The sequence below is a fragment of the Ursus arctos genome, unplaced genomic scaffold (genome assembly GCF_023065955.2).
Source record: "Ursus arctos isolate Adak ecotype North America unplaced genomic scaffold, UrsArc2.0 scaffold_14, whole genome shotgun sequence".
In the NCBI taxonomy this organism is placed as follows: domain Eukaryota; kingdom Metazoa; phylum Chordata; class Mammalia; order Carnivora; family Ursidae; genus Ursus; species Ursus arctos.
The window spans coordinates 51,308,110-51,325,474 of NW_026622808.1; the positions used below are offsets into that span (position 1 = coordinate 51,308,110).

Sequence of the window (17,365 nt, forward strand, 5' to 3'; positions counted from 1 at the left end):
AGGGGGAGGCTTGGGTTTGGAGCTCCTTGAGCCAGGCCCTGCTACCGCAATGGGCCAGGTACTGGCACAGGGCAGTGAATGAGAGGGTGGTGGTACGGGGGGTTTGAGGGGTGGGGGTGGGGGGTGCAGGGCTTCATGAGAAACAGTACAGAAAAACAGCTTGTGTGTGTTGTGCTCGAGAATCTTTTATGACTGCCTAATCTTGCTTCTCTAGGCCTAAAGCAAGGCTGTAAGCAGCCCAAAGGATCAGCCATTGCTTTAAGAGTTAAAAGACCCGTGTGGGGGAGGGGGACACTTTGTTTTTGTAGCAGCTAAAAACTATTTCAAAACAGTCCTAATTGCTATGGTTGGAGGAAAAGAGAATGCGTAAAAAGGAAAATGTAATACTGCATTTTGCTTCAAATATCCAAGTTCCTGTAAGCGTTTTATAACATTTTCATAACGAAGGATATACTACCTACGCTATAATTACTTGCCCACCAAATCTGAAGGAATGTGGTTTTTCCAGGATCACGAGAGGTTTCTGGTGTGCAGGAATACCCCGGAGCCATGCGTACTTCTCCTGTCCTCCCGGATTATAAAATAGGGTTTACAGGATTTTCCTGACATTACGATGGGGAAGTCTTCTTCAAAAATCCCTAACAACTTAATAAAGTCATAACACAGACATGCTTCTTTTTGTTGTTATTGTCTTGTCCTCTGAGTTACGCTTCCCTCCAAGGAGACAGCTCGACAAAATTCTCCACGGAGCAAGCGTGGAGACACGAACCCCCAAGCAATACACGTTGGTGTTTACTTTGAGAATGTTACCGAGTTTGGAACAAAAGAATAGCCATCAGTCTCATTAGGAGAGTTTACTCTTGTCTGATTTTTTTGCTTCTCTTCCCATGGAAAAGAGAAGAATCTTCTAAAACTCAAAACAGAGCACATGTGGCCCTTCTCAACGTGTGTCAAGAAAGGCTTTTCCCACCGTGGGTACCCAAGGGCTAGAATATACAGCCGCTCCGGGAAACTTTGACACAGCCTTTTCCATGCAGGGCCCGGGCTTCAGAAAATTCAGAGCTTACAAATAAAATAAATTCAAAGCACGGAAAGCCTATTTTATCTGATGCTGGCGGGTCCTCTGCTTCCTCCACACTGGTCCTCGTGACATGGCTTCCTCTCCCCATCGCCTTCGCCCAGAGACACACGGACACAAGCACCTCCTCTGAACCCAAGGAAAGAGTCACAGATCTGCCTCCTTGCCACGTCTTCCTGTTCCTCTCACACACCACGTCCTCCAGAATGCCTGGTGTAGATAGGCTATTTGACGGACACACGGCACGATTCGTGCAGTGAGTGTGTCCGGTTGTGTGTCTGTCCCTCAAGACGCCCAACACCTCACTGGCAGGGAAGGGGCTCTCTTGTTTTACTGCTCTGTGTTTTTAGTAGCATACTTAATAAATACTTGTTGATTAAATACCTTGACCTGAAACGCAGGAATTCCCTTTCCAAAAATACCGTGCCATGTGAGTCCTGGGCGTAATTACCAAAGGAAAGGTTTCCTTCTGTGTGAAACTTCTACGGCAAGCGGGGAGAGGTCTTGTTGAAGGTGTCCGAAGAACAGGAAGGCTCGCCTATGCCTTCCCGTGGGGGATGAGCTTAGAGCTACGTCTAAAAACTCAGGGGTGTCCTGGGATGAGCATACCCTCCAGCGACCCACATGGGAAGACAAGCTCCACAACCGGGTCCAGGGAATGTGTCTATGAGCTGATGTAAGAACAGTCCAAGAAGGTTTTGGCAGTTTCTCTGATGCAATGGAAGAGGGACTGGCTGGATGACTGGATACAACAAATGACACTTACCACCCAAATGGCATTTAGTGAAAAGCAACGTTTACAGCAAAGCATTCTATCACTTAGTGACTAAGAATTTTAAAATAAACATGAAGTTCCTTTTAAACAGAAATGGAAAAAAGAAAAAACTTCATCAACTTACTGGCAAGGCTGTAACATCAAAGTCCCCATCTATGGTTAGATTTGAATCCTGGTGACTGCTTATTTCAAATCAAAGACTCTAGAAGGACACACTGTGCATTCTATTATTTAAGGTGGAATAAATTCATTACGGGCAAAAAAGGAATCGTTTGCACCTTAGAAATGATCATCAGATAGCTCTGTATCCCTAACGTTGAAAGAATCAAGGGTCTGCTGAATGTGTGTGCCTTTTTCCCCCCTTTTTTTGGCAAGGCAAGTAAAAATGTATGCAAAACACTACACGTCTACCCTTTATAATTAATTTCCCAATGCCTCACCTATACATATTTTAATAATTCCTGATTTATAAGATGGTATCTATAATAAAATTTTCTATTTTCCAATAAGTGAAAAGAAGGCAGGTTCACTCTGGCAACAGAGTGTCACACAATATCTTGCTTGTCAGGCACCAATTTTTACTTCTTACATGTAAGTTAAAGGATAAGGAATTTATAATGCTGCCTGTGAAGGGAACCACTTTTCATACACAAATGTGATCTTTTTTTTTCCCAAAGGGTAATACAACAGTACATTTACATAAACTAATCCCAACAATCTATGTATTTGACAATGGCAAACCTCACACAGACGGCCTATTGTTGGTTTACATCGTGGAGTTCTTTATATTGGCTTGTAGCGCTGCTCTAGCCGTCAAAGGTTTGACTTGGACACTAAATAAATGGTTATAGAAGTGCTGTGCAGCGATATTGGACTTCTTTGCAAAAGAAAACCTGCTGTGTATGAATTCAAAAGCTATTAATTTTTCAGTCAAAAATATTCGTGCCTATTTCTTTTAATAAAGAAATACTGTGCTGAGCTACTAAGAGATAATGTTGACTAGGGGTAGAGAATTTTCAATAGAACAGTTAAAAATAAATTTAGTAGGAGGTCCCCTTCAAAGTTATAATTTTCTAGAATGTAAAACATTTTTTTTTTAAATACTAATCAAGACAAACCTTCCTTCCCTGTGCATTTCCCCCAGGACTGCTTTCCCCTGTTTACTGGATGCTTCACACTGGTCCTCACGGAGAATCCCAACGGTCCTTTCTCGGCCTGTGCAGGCTTACCTATACTGTGCTCCCTCACAACACCTGGCCCCATCACTCACTGAGCGCCCCCTGGTTTCACGACTCCTTCCCCACTTTCATCCCTCCTCCTCCCAAGGAGCCCCATCACACAACATGCGTCCATCCTAGAGTCTGGAGTCCAAACATTATTCTATCACTGCTTTTAACCCATGGAGGAAGGAAGAGGTAATCTCATTCTCTCCCTTATTACCAGGTTTAAAGACTCCAACCCTTCATCCTGGGGAAAAAAAAAAATCTCCAACAAAAGCAATATGACGAGAGTTCAGAAGGCAAACGATTCCCCTAGCAACTGGCTGTGGCCACTGGGGAACTCCAAGAAGTTGTTCCGGGTCTTACCCACTTGCGTTAACTGGGCTCCGATTACTCCCAAGGACCCTCCTTAAAAGGAGGGGCTGAAGAAGGCAGCACGAATAGCACCGGTGACTACTGAATTCACAATACCGAATGGCCTAGGTTTTTGTTTCCCTTTCTTTTTGGTAGCCTACACATTCAGTCCTCTAGCCACTTACTGCAAAACACATGGAAACTAAGGGCTCTTTCCTAGTAAAAATGGATGCGCAAAGTGTTTAATGATTTTATGTCCTATATCTCAGTAATGTGTTCTGTTTCAGACATTAATTTTGTCTGCCAACTGCGTCTTGGCAGGCTACCATATTTGCTGGGTTAATAGTCTGACTCCGTTTTATTTCTATCACCATAAATCATACATATATGGGTGTATGTTTGCTTTATTTATAGAAAAAAATCAGTCAAAACAGATAAACCAATACTTTGCCATTACGCTGCATCATTGCATATTGATTAAAATTGCTGGTACTAACTATAGATTGTCAACGCTCAATTAATTTTCACACAGTGACTCCAAGCAAAATCAAATAAAGGCAGTGTACCTTTAAATTTTACAAATCTTAAAAATCAAGAAGCACAGCACTCTCTCCATTTTGAATAATCAGTGGAAGCTACTAAGAGATTTTTAGAAATGTAAGTATATGAGAAATACAACTGTTAAAGCGATCAATTTATAGCAAGGAATGAGGCCCAAGACAGGATTTGGGGTTTAGAAACCATCCTTCTGCTTCGATATTAACTGTCTGTGCGTGGATGGCACTCTTCAAGGTTAAGGAAAAGGGAACAAGGCAAGAAGTAGGGATTCCTCAAAGTTAAATGTAATTTCAGCATATTGTGTTTGATCTCCTAACTGCCGAAGAGTAGTACTCACTTTCAACTCTCTAATAACCATTGCATGCCCTCCATCATTTTAGCCTCCACTTATTCCAAGAGTGTGTTTTCTGTTTCTTTCCTCTGTTACAGTTATACTGGACTAACTCTCACTCCCTTTCTCATACCCGCTGTCTCTCAGCTAACCGAGGCTGAAATGCCTTTTTCTTCTGACTCCAGGGTCTGGCTGTCTTCCTTCTGCGTTCACACCATTTGGAAAGATTTCCACCCCCTCCCAGTGACCAATCATAATACACTGTCATACCCTGCTATAGGACCAATCCTCTGTCCCAAAGAGCTACTCGGGCCCCATGGCCAACGATCTGAATCAGTCTCTATCTTCCTAAATGCCTTGCAACCGCCCTCTTCCTGAAAGGTACCCAGGAACAGTCAACTGCACTTAAGTCCTTTGATACTAACAGCCGCCACAGTACACTGTCCTGCCTCCCATGCTTGGGGTGGGAAACAGAGAAGAGATACTGTGGGGTTTCTCCCCCCGATGCAGAGCTCGGTACTTACGGGCTGAGGGGCGGCTTTGGGTTCCGTAGACTTCACGTGCAGATGGGTCATCATGGCTTGCAGGCGCTCTTTGTCTTTCGCAAGCTAGTGGGAAGGAAATGCTCTGTTATTTCTTTGAATACAGATGCATTACTATTTTAACATCCAAAATGATACATATTCCAAATTAAACTATAGCACCATTGCACATGACAAAATCTTTCTCATTGCTTAATCGTTTTGAAATCTACGCAACCATTGCCAAACTCCCAAGTAACTGGAGGTGTCAGTGTGAGATTTCTCAACACAAGATGCATTAGCTTTTAACTGGGAAGTTCTAGACCTGCTGGCACCGAGGAGTCCCATAGAACACAGACAGCTAAAAGACAAAAACGTGAGTCATGCCTATTAACCAATCTTATTCACGAGCAAGCCAAAGGAAAACGAGTGAGGTGGCTAAAACTCATAAAATGCATCTTTTGTGGTTGTGGAAAAGCTCTTAAGACACACGGATACATTTATGCAGAATTAATTTCATCTTTCTTAACAGGTAGGCAGAGATTAGCACAATGCTGCTGAGCAATATTGGCAGGGCAGGCACGGGGACAAGGGATGACAAGTTCTCATCTCCAGAGGAACGTAGAATAAGCCTGACCATTCACTTATTCAATATGGGAGTACCTGTACGCATTAGTCTCACCTTAACAAACATTTAAGTCTTCTCGTTGTACAAAAAATTTTCTTCTGAAGAGATACAAGTTTCTAATCCGATGTACATCCTTGCACTCAAAATATACTAGCTGCTTCTTTCTTTATGCTTGCCTTGAACTGTTTTAACATGATGATATTTTTGACAATTCAAGGCAGCTGGGCACAGGGGATGCAAAATAACTGATTCTAGGTAGTTTTGCCATAAGCGTCTTTGCCACATAACTAATCGGCCGTAAGACAATTTTACCATAGAAGATCGAATCATGACAAATGAAAGAGGGACGTTCCTGAAAAAGGGCAAAATGAAACATAGAAAATGAATAGCAAAATGAAACGGCCTCTCCATGAAACACATCTGAGTACATTCGAAGTGTCCAGTGCAGACTGATGGCAAGACAGCACAAGTAATGGGTATTATTTTGTGAATTGTACCAAAGCACTTATCTTCCAATTATTCAGAGTATCGTACGTTTTCTGGTTGCTCTCATTCATTCCCATTCAGCTCTGCATTTTTTTCTTTTATCGATACAATCCCATCCTTCAGGAGGAGAGGTATCCGTTTCCAAATACTAGAATACATGTGTCTAACTGAGCTCTGCACGGCTCTGTCAAAGCCTTCTACTCGGTCACTTGCTCTTGGCATACGGTCTCATGCCTACGGAGAGACGTTCCAAAATTCTATGGGACGTGTGGGTTGGAAATTCTGGGCCACGGTATATGCCATTACAGGGCTAAGATTTATATAATATAAAAATGGAAGTACCTTGTCAATGGCGAAATGAAAGCAAACTGTCAAACCAAATTGTCAACCAGTTATTATTATTATTTTTTAATCCCTTAGGGCAAAATTGCCTTAGGACAGTTAGTTCTGTGGTGCAAATGACTGCAGCAGACAGGCCTACAGCAAAGATGCTTACCGCGAAAATACCAGACAGGATGATAATTACCTCTGTAAAGTAAGTGGGAAGTATATCTTCAAAAGATAAAGGTATAGTTAAGAGAAGAGCTGTGGAATTTGGGGGAAATGTAGAAGAGATTAATGAATGAGTGAACAGAGAGGGAGAGAGAGACACAAAGAGAAAAGGGGGGTGGTAGAGAGAGTCTAAGATCAGCCCTTTTATACACCATTTGTCCAAAATAATGCCTTTGAACTGGGGAGGGACTCATTTCTTCTATGTCACATAATCAACCTTAAACCTTTGAAATATCAAGTTTTGGGGGCACTTGGCTGGCTCAGTTGGTAGAGCGTGTGACTCTTGATCTCAGGGTTGTGAGTTTGAGCCCCACGTTGGGTGTAGAGATTGCTTAAAAATAAAATCTTTTTTTTTTTCCAAAAAAGCGTTTTATTTATTTATTTGAAAGAGAAAGGGAGAGCAAGCGAGCTGGGGGAGGGGCCGAGGGGGAGGGAGAGGGAGGGAATCTCAAGCACACTCCAGCATGGGGCCTGATGGCAGGGCTCGATCTCACGACCCCGAGATCATGACCTGAGCCGAAACCAGAAGTCAGAGGCTCAACCGACTGAGCCACCCAGGTGCCCCCCCAAAAATAAATTCTTAAAAAAAAAAAAGAAAAGAGAAAAGAAATACCAGCTTTTCATAAGCTGAATTATTCCAAAAAAAAAAAAAAAAAGTCAAAGAAGACATTTTAAAATAAAGGTGTTTTCTAAGGGAAAGGGGCTGTTTCAGCATTTGCGGAAAGGCAGAGGAAAGGGAAAGGTACGAAAGCAAGAGAGAAAAAGCTTTCGGCTTATCCTGGCTGGATGACTCAGTCTCAAGCCGTATCACATTGGATTTTTTTCCTTTTTATTCCCTTGTGGTGCAGGGAGGAATAAATTAAGAAGAAGAAAAAAAGCCTTACAGTGTTAGCATTTATCTTTCAACAAACAGGAAATGAAAACGATACCATATTAGGAGCCACTTTACGTTATTCGTCTTCTGTGCTTTAGTAAGTTATTGAACGGCCGAACTAAAAGATGCTCTGAACACATAATGCCAAAGGAATTTAGTTTTCCAAAGTGGCTCAGTTAGAACAATTAAAATGTTTGCAATGGCATTCTTCTACAGTTATTCGTATTTCTGTAGTTATTTGGTTTTTTTTTTTACTGTGTTTTAAGTTTTTAGATGTTAGAGCCAAAATATTCTTAGAATTCTAAAAAATGTTTTGTCTTAAAAGTTATCATGAGGCACAAGGAATGAAGGCATATCTATTAGTCTTTTTTAAAAAACGAGTAGTCTGCCGTACTGAACGTTACAAATTAAAGGGTGAGGGGTGATATTTACTTAAGAGTCTGATGAATATTAATTGTAACTTAATTTGGGGGTAAACATTGTTGATGTAGCAATTAACCAAGACCAAGGAGAAGGAAATCAAATTCCCAGCATCAAAAGGAATCATCACCTCTACGTTCCATCCAGATGGCTACCATGCTGACATTTTACTGGTCAAATGTAATAACACTATGTCGCAAACACATACCTAGAGTTTGTACACACAGCCCCATCCATAAACCCTGGAGGTTACTGCCATGGGAGACAATTTTTCACTTCTCCATGAGAATATTAACATAGAATTGATTGTCCATTTTGAGAATTACCCAGGTTCCTTATTTGGCCTCACGCTCAATTCTACCATCCTAGCTCGGCTTTATTATAAAAGATGGGCAAGGTTACAGAAAAAAGGCAAAAATCCAAGTTTCTGTTTTTGTTTGATCAGAGCTAACTAGCATGTAATACATTCTTGGATGGGTTCTGGATTTTTACCATCCGTCACAGCTCTAACTCTAACACAAACCCTTTTAACAATTACAGGAAAAAAAAAAAAACACTTGCCAAATTCACTTTTTGTTGTTTTAGGCAAAAAGGCTAATATTTCACACCTATTGAAACCACATCCTCTCTCTACTGGGGCTGTCTTACTTTTTTAATACTCACTGGCCCTTCGAAAAGCTTTCCGATTCTTTGTTACTTTTTATGCCACCATTCCATGCATCCCTATCCATTTTCACGGCATCCTTTCATTATTATGACAATACAAACATTTAATATTAGCAAGTATATATATTCCAGCATTCCCTCATAAACTGAATCCCATGCAAAGCAAAGCAAAGGAGGATGAGAAATGTACTCCGAAGGTCAACTAAAAATTTGGTTGGCATATTAAAACCATTTTTTATGCTGTGCTATCAGAAATCCCGCTCTAAAAGCTTTCCTGGTGGATACGGGAGGGGTATATCTGTATAAAAGGAATGCCAACGGGCCCCACACGGAGGGGACCCTCTCGTACAATGTTTATTAGCAGGCTGTTCCCCAATTTTGGGGAGAGACAGCAGAGCAAAAAAGGATGAAGGTCGTGGGCACTGCAGTCAGACAATACTGGATTCAAATTCTGGCTCTGGGACTCTGAGCACATTATGTAACCTTTTTAAGTATTTAGTTTCTTCTTCTAAATATGGAATAATACTCTCTGAACTTCTGAAGAGTTGTTTTGAGGATTAGATAAGTTCTTGCACATAACAAGCTTAGCATGGAGCCTAGTGCTTCACGGATGCTCAGAAATGTCTTTCTTTACGGGGAAGTTCCATCAGTCTCGTCTGTTTAGACTTCAACCGGTTGAGTATATGCTTGGACCCCGGGTCCCTGTAACAGGAGTTCTGTGGAGTTTGCAGGGCGCCTAGCTGGGGAGAGAATTTTGATGTTTTGAAGAATGAAACAGAAATCGTAGGAGAGACAAAGCCCATTGCTTATGGATTGATTTCCTTGGTTCTCGCGGTCTCATTCCCTCATCCTAGGCAAATGCTTTCTCTCCCCTTGGCTGAGATAGGTCATCCCCTCTTCTATTAGCCATGGCCTCAAATGAGGTTTCAGCCAGTCCGGGCTGTGAAAGGCTGGAACGTGTGTATTGCTCGGGACACACTGATAACCGCCGAAGGCAAGGAGCTCCGTTCAACGTCTTCAAAGATAAAAACTGAGGAGATTAAACTCATTCTTTGAGCAGAGAAAAGGGAACATGGTTTTAGGTTCATTTAACATAATCACTTTATATGTTGTCTGGAGGACTAATCATTTTAAGCCCAATTTGGCGGTTCTCGCTTGTGAGAAACAGAATCTGAAATAAATGAAGGATTCTGGATGCGTAAAAATGTTTGAATTACCGAGGACAGATGTGAAGAAAGGACCAAGTGACTCATTTGATTTCACGGAGGCAAAGACTGTACGTCAAATCCTCTCGCCCTACTCTTGTATTTTACAGTTGGGGAAACTGAGGCTCCAAGGGTGAACTCACCCAAGATTACGGAGCTGGGAAGGGGCAGAAGTAAGACTAGAATTCCAGTTGCCTGGTTAGACTTTCCCACGCCGGTGTGACTCTGAGAGGCACCTGGGATGCTGACTGAAAGCACAAATGTTTGCCATTCTTCCCACTCCGTCCGGTGAACCCCCGCCACAGACCCTCCAAGGCAGGGTGAGATACGGAGCTCCAGCAGGCGCTCCACGGGGGAGCAGGCAAGTTGGGATTATTCCCAGACATTGACAGTCCCCAATTTAATTGACTTGGGGTCTCACCTAAATTCGCCAAGCCCAACATGCCAAGCAAGGGGACGTGGGAGTAAAAGTTTTAATAAGGACTCCACGTGTCTGGGTTTAATGTGCTCGTTTTGGGAGACAGGACTCTCTTCCATGGACTGAGTCCTAACAGCAGCTGTCCTGTCTTACATACGATGAGGATGCAAACGGAACTGACTGAGGCAGAGCGCATCCCGTTTCATGGGTCTCTAAGTACGTATGATCAAAAGAAGAAAAACAAGAAGAAAAAAAAAACCACCAAACAAAACAGCGATTTGGAAGGAGGGGAAATGAAATTCTTCTAGCCGACTATTTACCAAAGAGTTCTGTCTGACCCACTCTATCAAACTCAGGGTCATTCACACGCCTTCAAAGCTCAGCGCCAGTGAAAACTCCTACATGATTTCTTTAACACAACTGCAGCTCTCAGGTGGTAGGGAACCTATGGCTCATTTCACCCCAATGGAAGAATTTCCCTACTTTTATTGTATTCTGTCACCATCTTAACATTCCTTACGTGTTATTATTAAAGACTCTCTTGACATTTAAAGCAGACGCACACTAATACTCAGTCATAGTCTAGGAATTCTAATGCTCCCAGAGTTAAGCAGGATTTTAAATTATGAAAAATAAGTGTCTTGGTTTTCAAAGAGGGACGTGGAAGTGAGAAACCCAGAGACCCCCTCTTCTTTTTCTTGGCTCCAGTCACAAAGCCGTGACACGATGCAGGGATGATGCCATCAGGACTTCTTCCCCACATGCTCCGAGCTCACTCAGGGGAGAATCAGGAGACTCCGTGAGGCCACTGCTCTGAAGGACTGTCCTGAGGGCTGCCTTCACTGGTGTTAGGCCCAAAGTGGGACGCGTTACAGATACTGTATCTGCAGAAGTCCAGGAAGCTGGTGTGATTACAGACGGCACCGCTAATGGTACAGCCATCACACGTGAAGTCCCTGCGGTAACTGATCCGTGTTAGGCTTAACGTCTCCCTCTGCTATTGAAACGTGCACACTTTCTCCCTGCTGATGTTTTCTTGGGGCTTACAGTTCCCGCTGTAGATGATTTAGAAAATTTCCAAGGGATTCCTGTGTCACCAAGTTCCAGCCTTGCCCGGCTGCCATGGATTGCTGAGGATGGAGCTCCATGAGGCAGGGAAAGGCATGGCCTCCCAAGCCGGGTTTTAAGACCAGTGATCTGTAATGGCTGTGTGTCCTACATGGAACCTCAGTGAACCAGGATGAGCCTTCGAGACAAGAGCGAGGCAGCAGTGCCATGAAAGGAGGCTGGGCTAGAATCTTGGGCGTTGCCCAGTATCTGCCATTGGCTTTGAACAAGTGAATGAGACCTTCTAAACTTCAGTTTCCTCATCTGGAAGAGGAGAGGTACCGAGAATTACTTCTTTCACTCTAAGAGCCAATGACTGTTAAGGTCATCAGTGACTTAGGAACACCTTCTCAAAGGAGAAGAAAGGCACATGTCATTAGATGTCTGATGTATACTGATGTCCAAATGTTCTATTTTTCCGTCAAAAAAAAAAATGGACTCTTAGGATTGAGGAATTCAGGAAGTACCTACTCACACGGGGGTTGTGAGGGTTCAATGAAATGAGGGGTAGGAAGCACCTAGCATACTGCCTTGGCATATAGTAGGAACTCAGTAAACACCCTTTCCAATGGGTTCCCAGCTCCTTTATAAATTACGAGCAGAAGAGGAGGCATTAAACAGCTCTCCTCCAAAGCCAATGGATTCACAGGGATCATCTCAGTGAACAGCTCATTCCATTTTGCCAGGTACTTCCCCAGTTTTGAAACTGGAAACCCCAAGTCCCAGGAAAGCCAGCTGTGAAGGCTGGTCATCCTACTTCTTGAGGAACAGAGAGATGAACTGAAGAAAGAACATACATTCTTCCACTATCCTCCCTCACACTACGATCAAGGCAAATCCTCACATGGCTCTCTTGGCCTGGAGGGTACTTGCCCCCTGCCCCTTCCCGTGTCTGCCCCACCAAGCTTCCGATGCTTCCTCTTATAAACAACCCCTGGTGTGGAGTGAAGGCCATGCTAGTCTTCCCTCCTTGCAAGGCTGCACGTGCAGGAAGGAAGGGGCTGTCTTGCTTCTCCGCATCCAGTGCTCAGAAGACCGTAGGTGCTTGATAAATGGTGACTGAGTGGAATTGAATTATTAAAGACAAAAGGTCCCACCCCTCCACTCTCACCCTCTGCCCGGGTCAGGCAGAGCATCCCCATCGGTTTGATCGGCTCTTTTCCCCCTTGGCTGCTTTCAGTATTCACTTTAAAGGGTCTAGAGGCTGAGGGATGGCAGGAATCCTGTCCTGATCCCTGGCCCCGGACACATGCTGAGCTGTGGACATGAGGAAACACTGGCTCTCCAAGGCTTTTTTTTCCTTTCATTCAAAACCCATCTTCATACACGAGAGGAGGACACGCTGACAACTGCGGAAGGGCATGTGATCAGTGAAACCAACATACGTGGCCAGAAAAATGTATCTGTGCCATGAACGTCTCAGCTTTCTGAGAGAGGGAAGTCTGTTTGAAGACTTTTTCTTGTCTACTAAATCAGATGCTTTTCCCTTTTCCCAAGATGGAATTCCGATCTAGCCACTAAAATACCTTGTGTGCCATCTCTTTCACAGCTCAATGACTGAGACAGTTCACAAGCATATCCCGTCTAAGTGAACCCAGGCAAGTAGATTCATATGAATTTAAATCCTTTGGGCATCAGGGCTGGTGCTCAAGTATTAAGGAAGCTTCGGTGCTTCCTTACCATCCAGCCCATGGCATATGGGGGCCATTCTTAATCTCAACCTATTTCCGTATCCTGTGTCTGAGGCTCCTGTCTTGTGTGTGTGTGTGTGTATGTGTGTGTGTGTGCGTGCACGAGCACGCACGCGCACACACACATTTCGTGACCTATGTAAGACCATGCATATTGATTGTGGGAACACCATTCCCCTCCAGTTCTAAGCTCTCCTCTTGTCTGCATAGCATCCAGAAGAATCTGTCAAAAGAAAGCTTCTGACAGATAAAATCTTAAAATACATTCCCTCACCCCCAAAAGCCATGTCCTTTACCCAAATGATTACTATGGCGTCCATCTATCTTGATGTTAGGTGCGCATATGTACAGCGCAGGCAGCGCAGACAAATGCTCTACAACGCTGGGCTTCCAGGTGATAGACGGGGTTAATCACCATCGAGTCCACTGCTAAAATTTCAAAAATTACAACTGTCTTTGTCATAGTGAAATGTGGTTAGAAACATTCCAAGAGGCTGAGAATGCCCACTAAGATGTCTTCTTGACCCCTCTTCCCTTTGAGACCAGGAACGGGGTGCAACATGAGAACTGAATTAACCACTCTGTTAACAAGTTCCACATAACGAGTCCACTGCTAGGAAAACATGCATTATATATTGTGGTAACTTCCCACAAAAATAACATGAATGCATCTCACACACTATGCTGACGGGATAGGCTTAAGTCAGACTTCGTAGCCCATCATCTTGATTTCGTCCTGGTTGCCTTAACTTTCAACACCGAATTGTGAAGGCTTTTCATGTGATTCAAGCACAGCGTTGCACAGAAAGCACCAAGAACGAAAACATCTCAAGCCAGAATCCCCCGAAGCTAACAATGGTTATTAAAATTTGTTTTTCACCTAATTCTTTAGGAGGGGTTCATTAGAGGTGAGAAACCAAAGAGCCTTCTGCTTTGGGTCAGAGTTCTGGGGTGTAGATCTGGGGGGCTAGAAATGGGCAGCACTCAAGTGGCTTTCATTCATCACGGTCACATCTGGTGCTGGCTGACGATACCCTGCAGAATTCTATGGAACCCTTTCGTGACGACACTCTAGGGTAGACATAATGAACCTCCACTGATCTATGATGTAAGATCCAATTTGAGCTTATTGGCATTATTGTTCTGATGGGGGCACACGTGTGGCTTTGCTCCCAGATGTAGACACCAGAGGTCTAAGTACTGCTGTGCAGAGAAAGGCCTGGCGAGCCGGGGTGGTAGGGGGAGGCTGCTCCTCCCAACAATACAGGGATCAGCCTTGGGGGATTGTTCTGGCTTTGACGGCTCTTTTCGGTAGTGCTACGCTGTGCAAATGTTTTTCAAGTTCAAGTTAACGAATAGGAATTCTGGAAAATACTTGGAGGTTCAGGTACTTCCGGGTCTGGGGAATGCCTTCTTTAAAGCAAGCAGAAGTAGCCGTGGGGTTGGTCATGCCCAGGGCATCCCCAATGGAGGGGGTGATTCGTCAGTGTGCTGTGGCGGGAATGGGGGGATGATGCCAAAGGGAAATAAGAGACAGGCTGTTCAAGCATAAGGACACCTCCTCAAAGTGTTCTCGGCTGCTGCAGGGACCTGGCTTCCCCAACACCGCAGGTCCTATGGGCACAGCGACTGTTTGTTAAGTCAATTAAATAGTACATTTGCAGACACGGGTACAAGAAATGGCAAATCTGACACCACAAATATGGAAACGCTGACGTGAGACGAAGAGGACGCCCACAGTGAGGACGGCTGGTGGGTCTAAGTGTACCTTGTCCTAGACTGTCCCGTAATGTTCCAGAATTGCCACCCAAAGACCTCTCACCTCTGGCTCAGGGCGAGGGTTCTTCAACAACTAAACACTGCTAACATTTTCTTGTATATTTCAATATTTCACCTACTTGAATAATAACTAATGGATAAAATTGGCTTTGGCCCATCTCTAGCACTGAAACTCTCTTTTCAAAAACTAATGATGTACCGTATGGTGACTAACATATCTGAATGAATGAATGAATGAATGAATGAATGAATGAATGAATGAAAGAAAGAAAGAAAAACTCTTTTGAGCGTGTTTCTAGTGTTTTCAAGAACCCATCAGTATCAGCTAGCACTACCCAAGGCGGGGACAGTGCCACTGGAAAATTACCTATCTACAGTCTGTTTTTTCTTTAAAATGTAAGAACCAGGAAGGCAACCTTGACCATTCTGCTCACTCTTGCAACCCTTAACTGGCTTCACAAGGTTGCTGCTACGTTACAGGCTCTGGGTGATGTGTGCTAAATGAATCGGCAAGATAAATGGATGAATGAATATTTATCAGCCCACTTTCCGTGATCCCCGCGATGCACAAGTACTTGTTACGTGAAGCTGCTGTTGGGGAAATTCGACCATTATGGTGACTAGAATGGTTTTATATACCGAGGTGAAGAAGGAAGAGGAAGAAGGGGTTCGCAGACCTTCAGGAGGCCAGGAGCCTAAGGGAACAGGTTGCTATTATATGATGTGATGCGAATGGGTTTTTATGAATCCTCTGGGGCAGGGGTTGTTTGGCAAACTTCTATAAGAGCCAGCCAGATAGTAAATGTTTTCAGCTTGGCAAACCATAAGGGACTTTGGTGCAACGACGTGACTTTTCTATTGTAGTGCCAAAGCAGCCATGGCCATAGATGACGTGTCAATGAATGGGTGTGGCCATGCTCCAATATAACCTCATATATGGACGCGGAACTTCACATGCTTTATTCTTCTTTTGATCTCTCCCCTCCCCCCCACTACTCAACATGTAAAAACCTTTCTTAGCTCTTGGGACTGGGCTCCTGATCTGCAGTTTGGCAATTCCTGCTCTTGACAAGCATTATGCGATCACTCTAACAATTCCTTCAGCCTTTGAAGAAACCGAGCCCTTCAGAATGAGCCTGCCCCTTCCTCCATTAAAGCGAAGTCTCAAGCAAAAATATTATGAGGAATACCACAGGTAACTACCCCATAGTAACTTCTGGCCCGATGATCTTTGATCCCTATCATAAGCTGAAAACCCTTCCTTCAGTTTGACTTAGGGCTGAAGGATGAAGGGAAATCTATAAGTAAGTAAAATCTACAAATAATCAAAGAATATTCCTAAGGGTCTGCAACGCTACCAGGCCACACCCACCAAAAAACAACCCTAAAGCTTCCAGGGGAGAAGCACTTGACTTACTGATGATCTAACTCCTTTCCTTCCCTTGCCAGCTCTTGGGGAGAGTAAGGAATAATGAATAAAGTCGATAATCAGTTCCTCAGTAATGAACAATGGCCCCACACTCTCAAACCTGGAGTCCGGAACACCTACTTGGGCAAACCATGACACTCTGTGAAACACTTTATTCTAACCAAATGTTGAGAATTTAATTTTATCAACTAAATAAATGCAGGAACTTGTATCACCTTATAACCACCAATACATAAAGATTTTAGGTAGCAAGAGCCATAAAGTTTGTTCTGTTGAAACCAATTTTTCAAGGGCTTACTACACATCAATCGGAAGTGAACTTTGGGGGGGGGGGGTTGATAAATACCGCTACTGTTTTCCTTCTGAAGAAATATGCTAAATTTAAAGATGTTTCCAAAGACTTACGTAAAAATTTGGGGATTTTATGATGTGCCCTTTGCCTGTATGAATATCTTACTGTTCTTATAATAAGTTCATCTCTGTAGTCTGAATGGAAAAATATTAACTAGCTAAAGAAAACTTTTGAGACAATCTTACTAAAAAAATGTAATTTGTCAAATAAGATGATAACTAATTAAAAAAAAATCCTTTCTATCCTGAAAAGTCACAACAAAAAGTTTAAGTGTGTTTTGGCTGATTTTTCTCTGCAACTATTTGAAGCTGTAAATGACTTAACTCAGTAAAATTCCAAATGTAATTATCTTCTGTACTTAGCCTAGGGCTCTCCATATATCTCGGCGTTGCTGTCTTGCATACAAAACAGGCTTTCCGATGGCTGGTAACAATATAATGTACAACACTGTTTTAATTTCCCCTAGTCGGCTAACCTCTTGCCTACACTAAACCAGCCAGAGGAAGAAGCCACAGTGAGTCATCAAGCACTCAAAAGCATTTTGGAACTCGGTTGCATAAATGGGGTTTGCAGGGTCAGGCTTCTGCGATTGTACATTTTAATAATCTCCATTTCTGACCCAATTTTTACTTTTAGAAACGAATTTTCTATTAATTATACCAAGAATGGAATTATTGTTAAAATATGGTGGTTCACCAACAAGTGACATCAGGAGGTGGAACCCACATTAAAAATGCCCCCCCCATCCCTCACAGCTGTGATCCACAGGAAAATATGCGGAAGTTTATTTTCTATAGTCACAAAATACATTCGACACGGCCCAAGGGATTGCCAAATACAAGACTATACTTACATATTGATACATGTTTACATATTACATATCTGAATACATGTTTGTGCGTGTGCGTGCATATTTAAAAC

The 17,365-nt window shown here is 43.2% G+C and overlaps 1 protein-coding gene across 19 annotated transcripts in view; it reads right to left on the reverse strand.

Annotated features, from left to right (window-relative positions):
- FOXP1 (forkhead box P1) overlaps positions 1–17,365 on the reverse strand; it is a 571,962-nt gene that overhangs the window by 26,180 nt on the left and 528,417 nt on the right. For all 19 annotated transcript variants that reach the window (XM_026501232.4, XM_026501233.4, XM_026501229.4 and 16 more), the window contains one exon: positions 4,841–4,924. In XM_026501232.4, the coding sequence (XP_026357017.1) occupies positions 4,841–4,924 (84 nt within the window). The remainder of the gene's footprint in view (positions 1–4,840; positions 4,925–17,365) is intronic.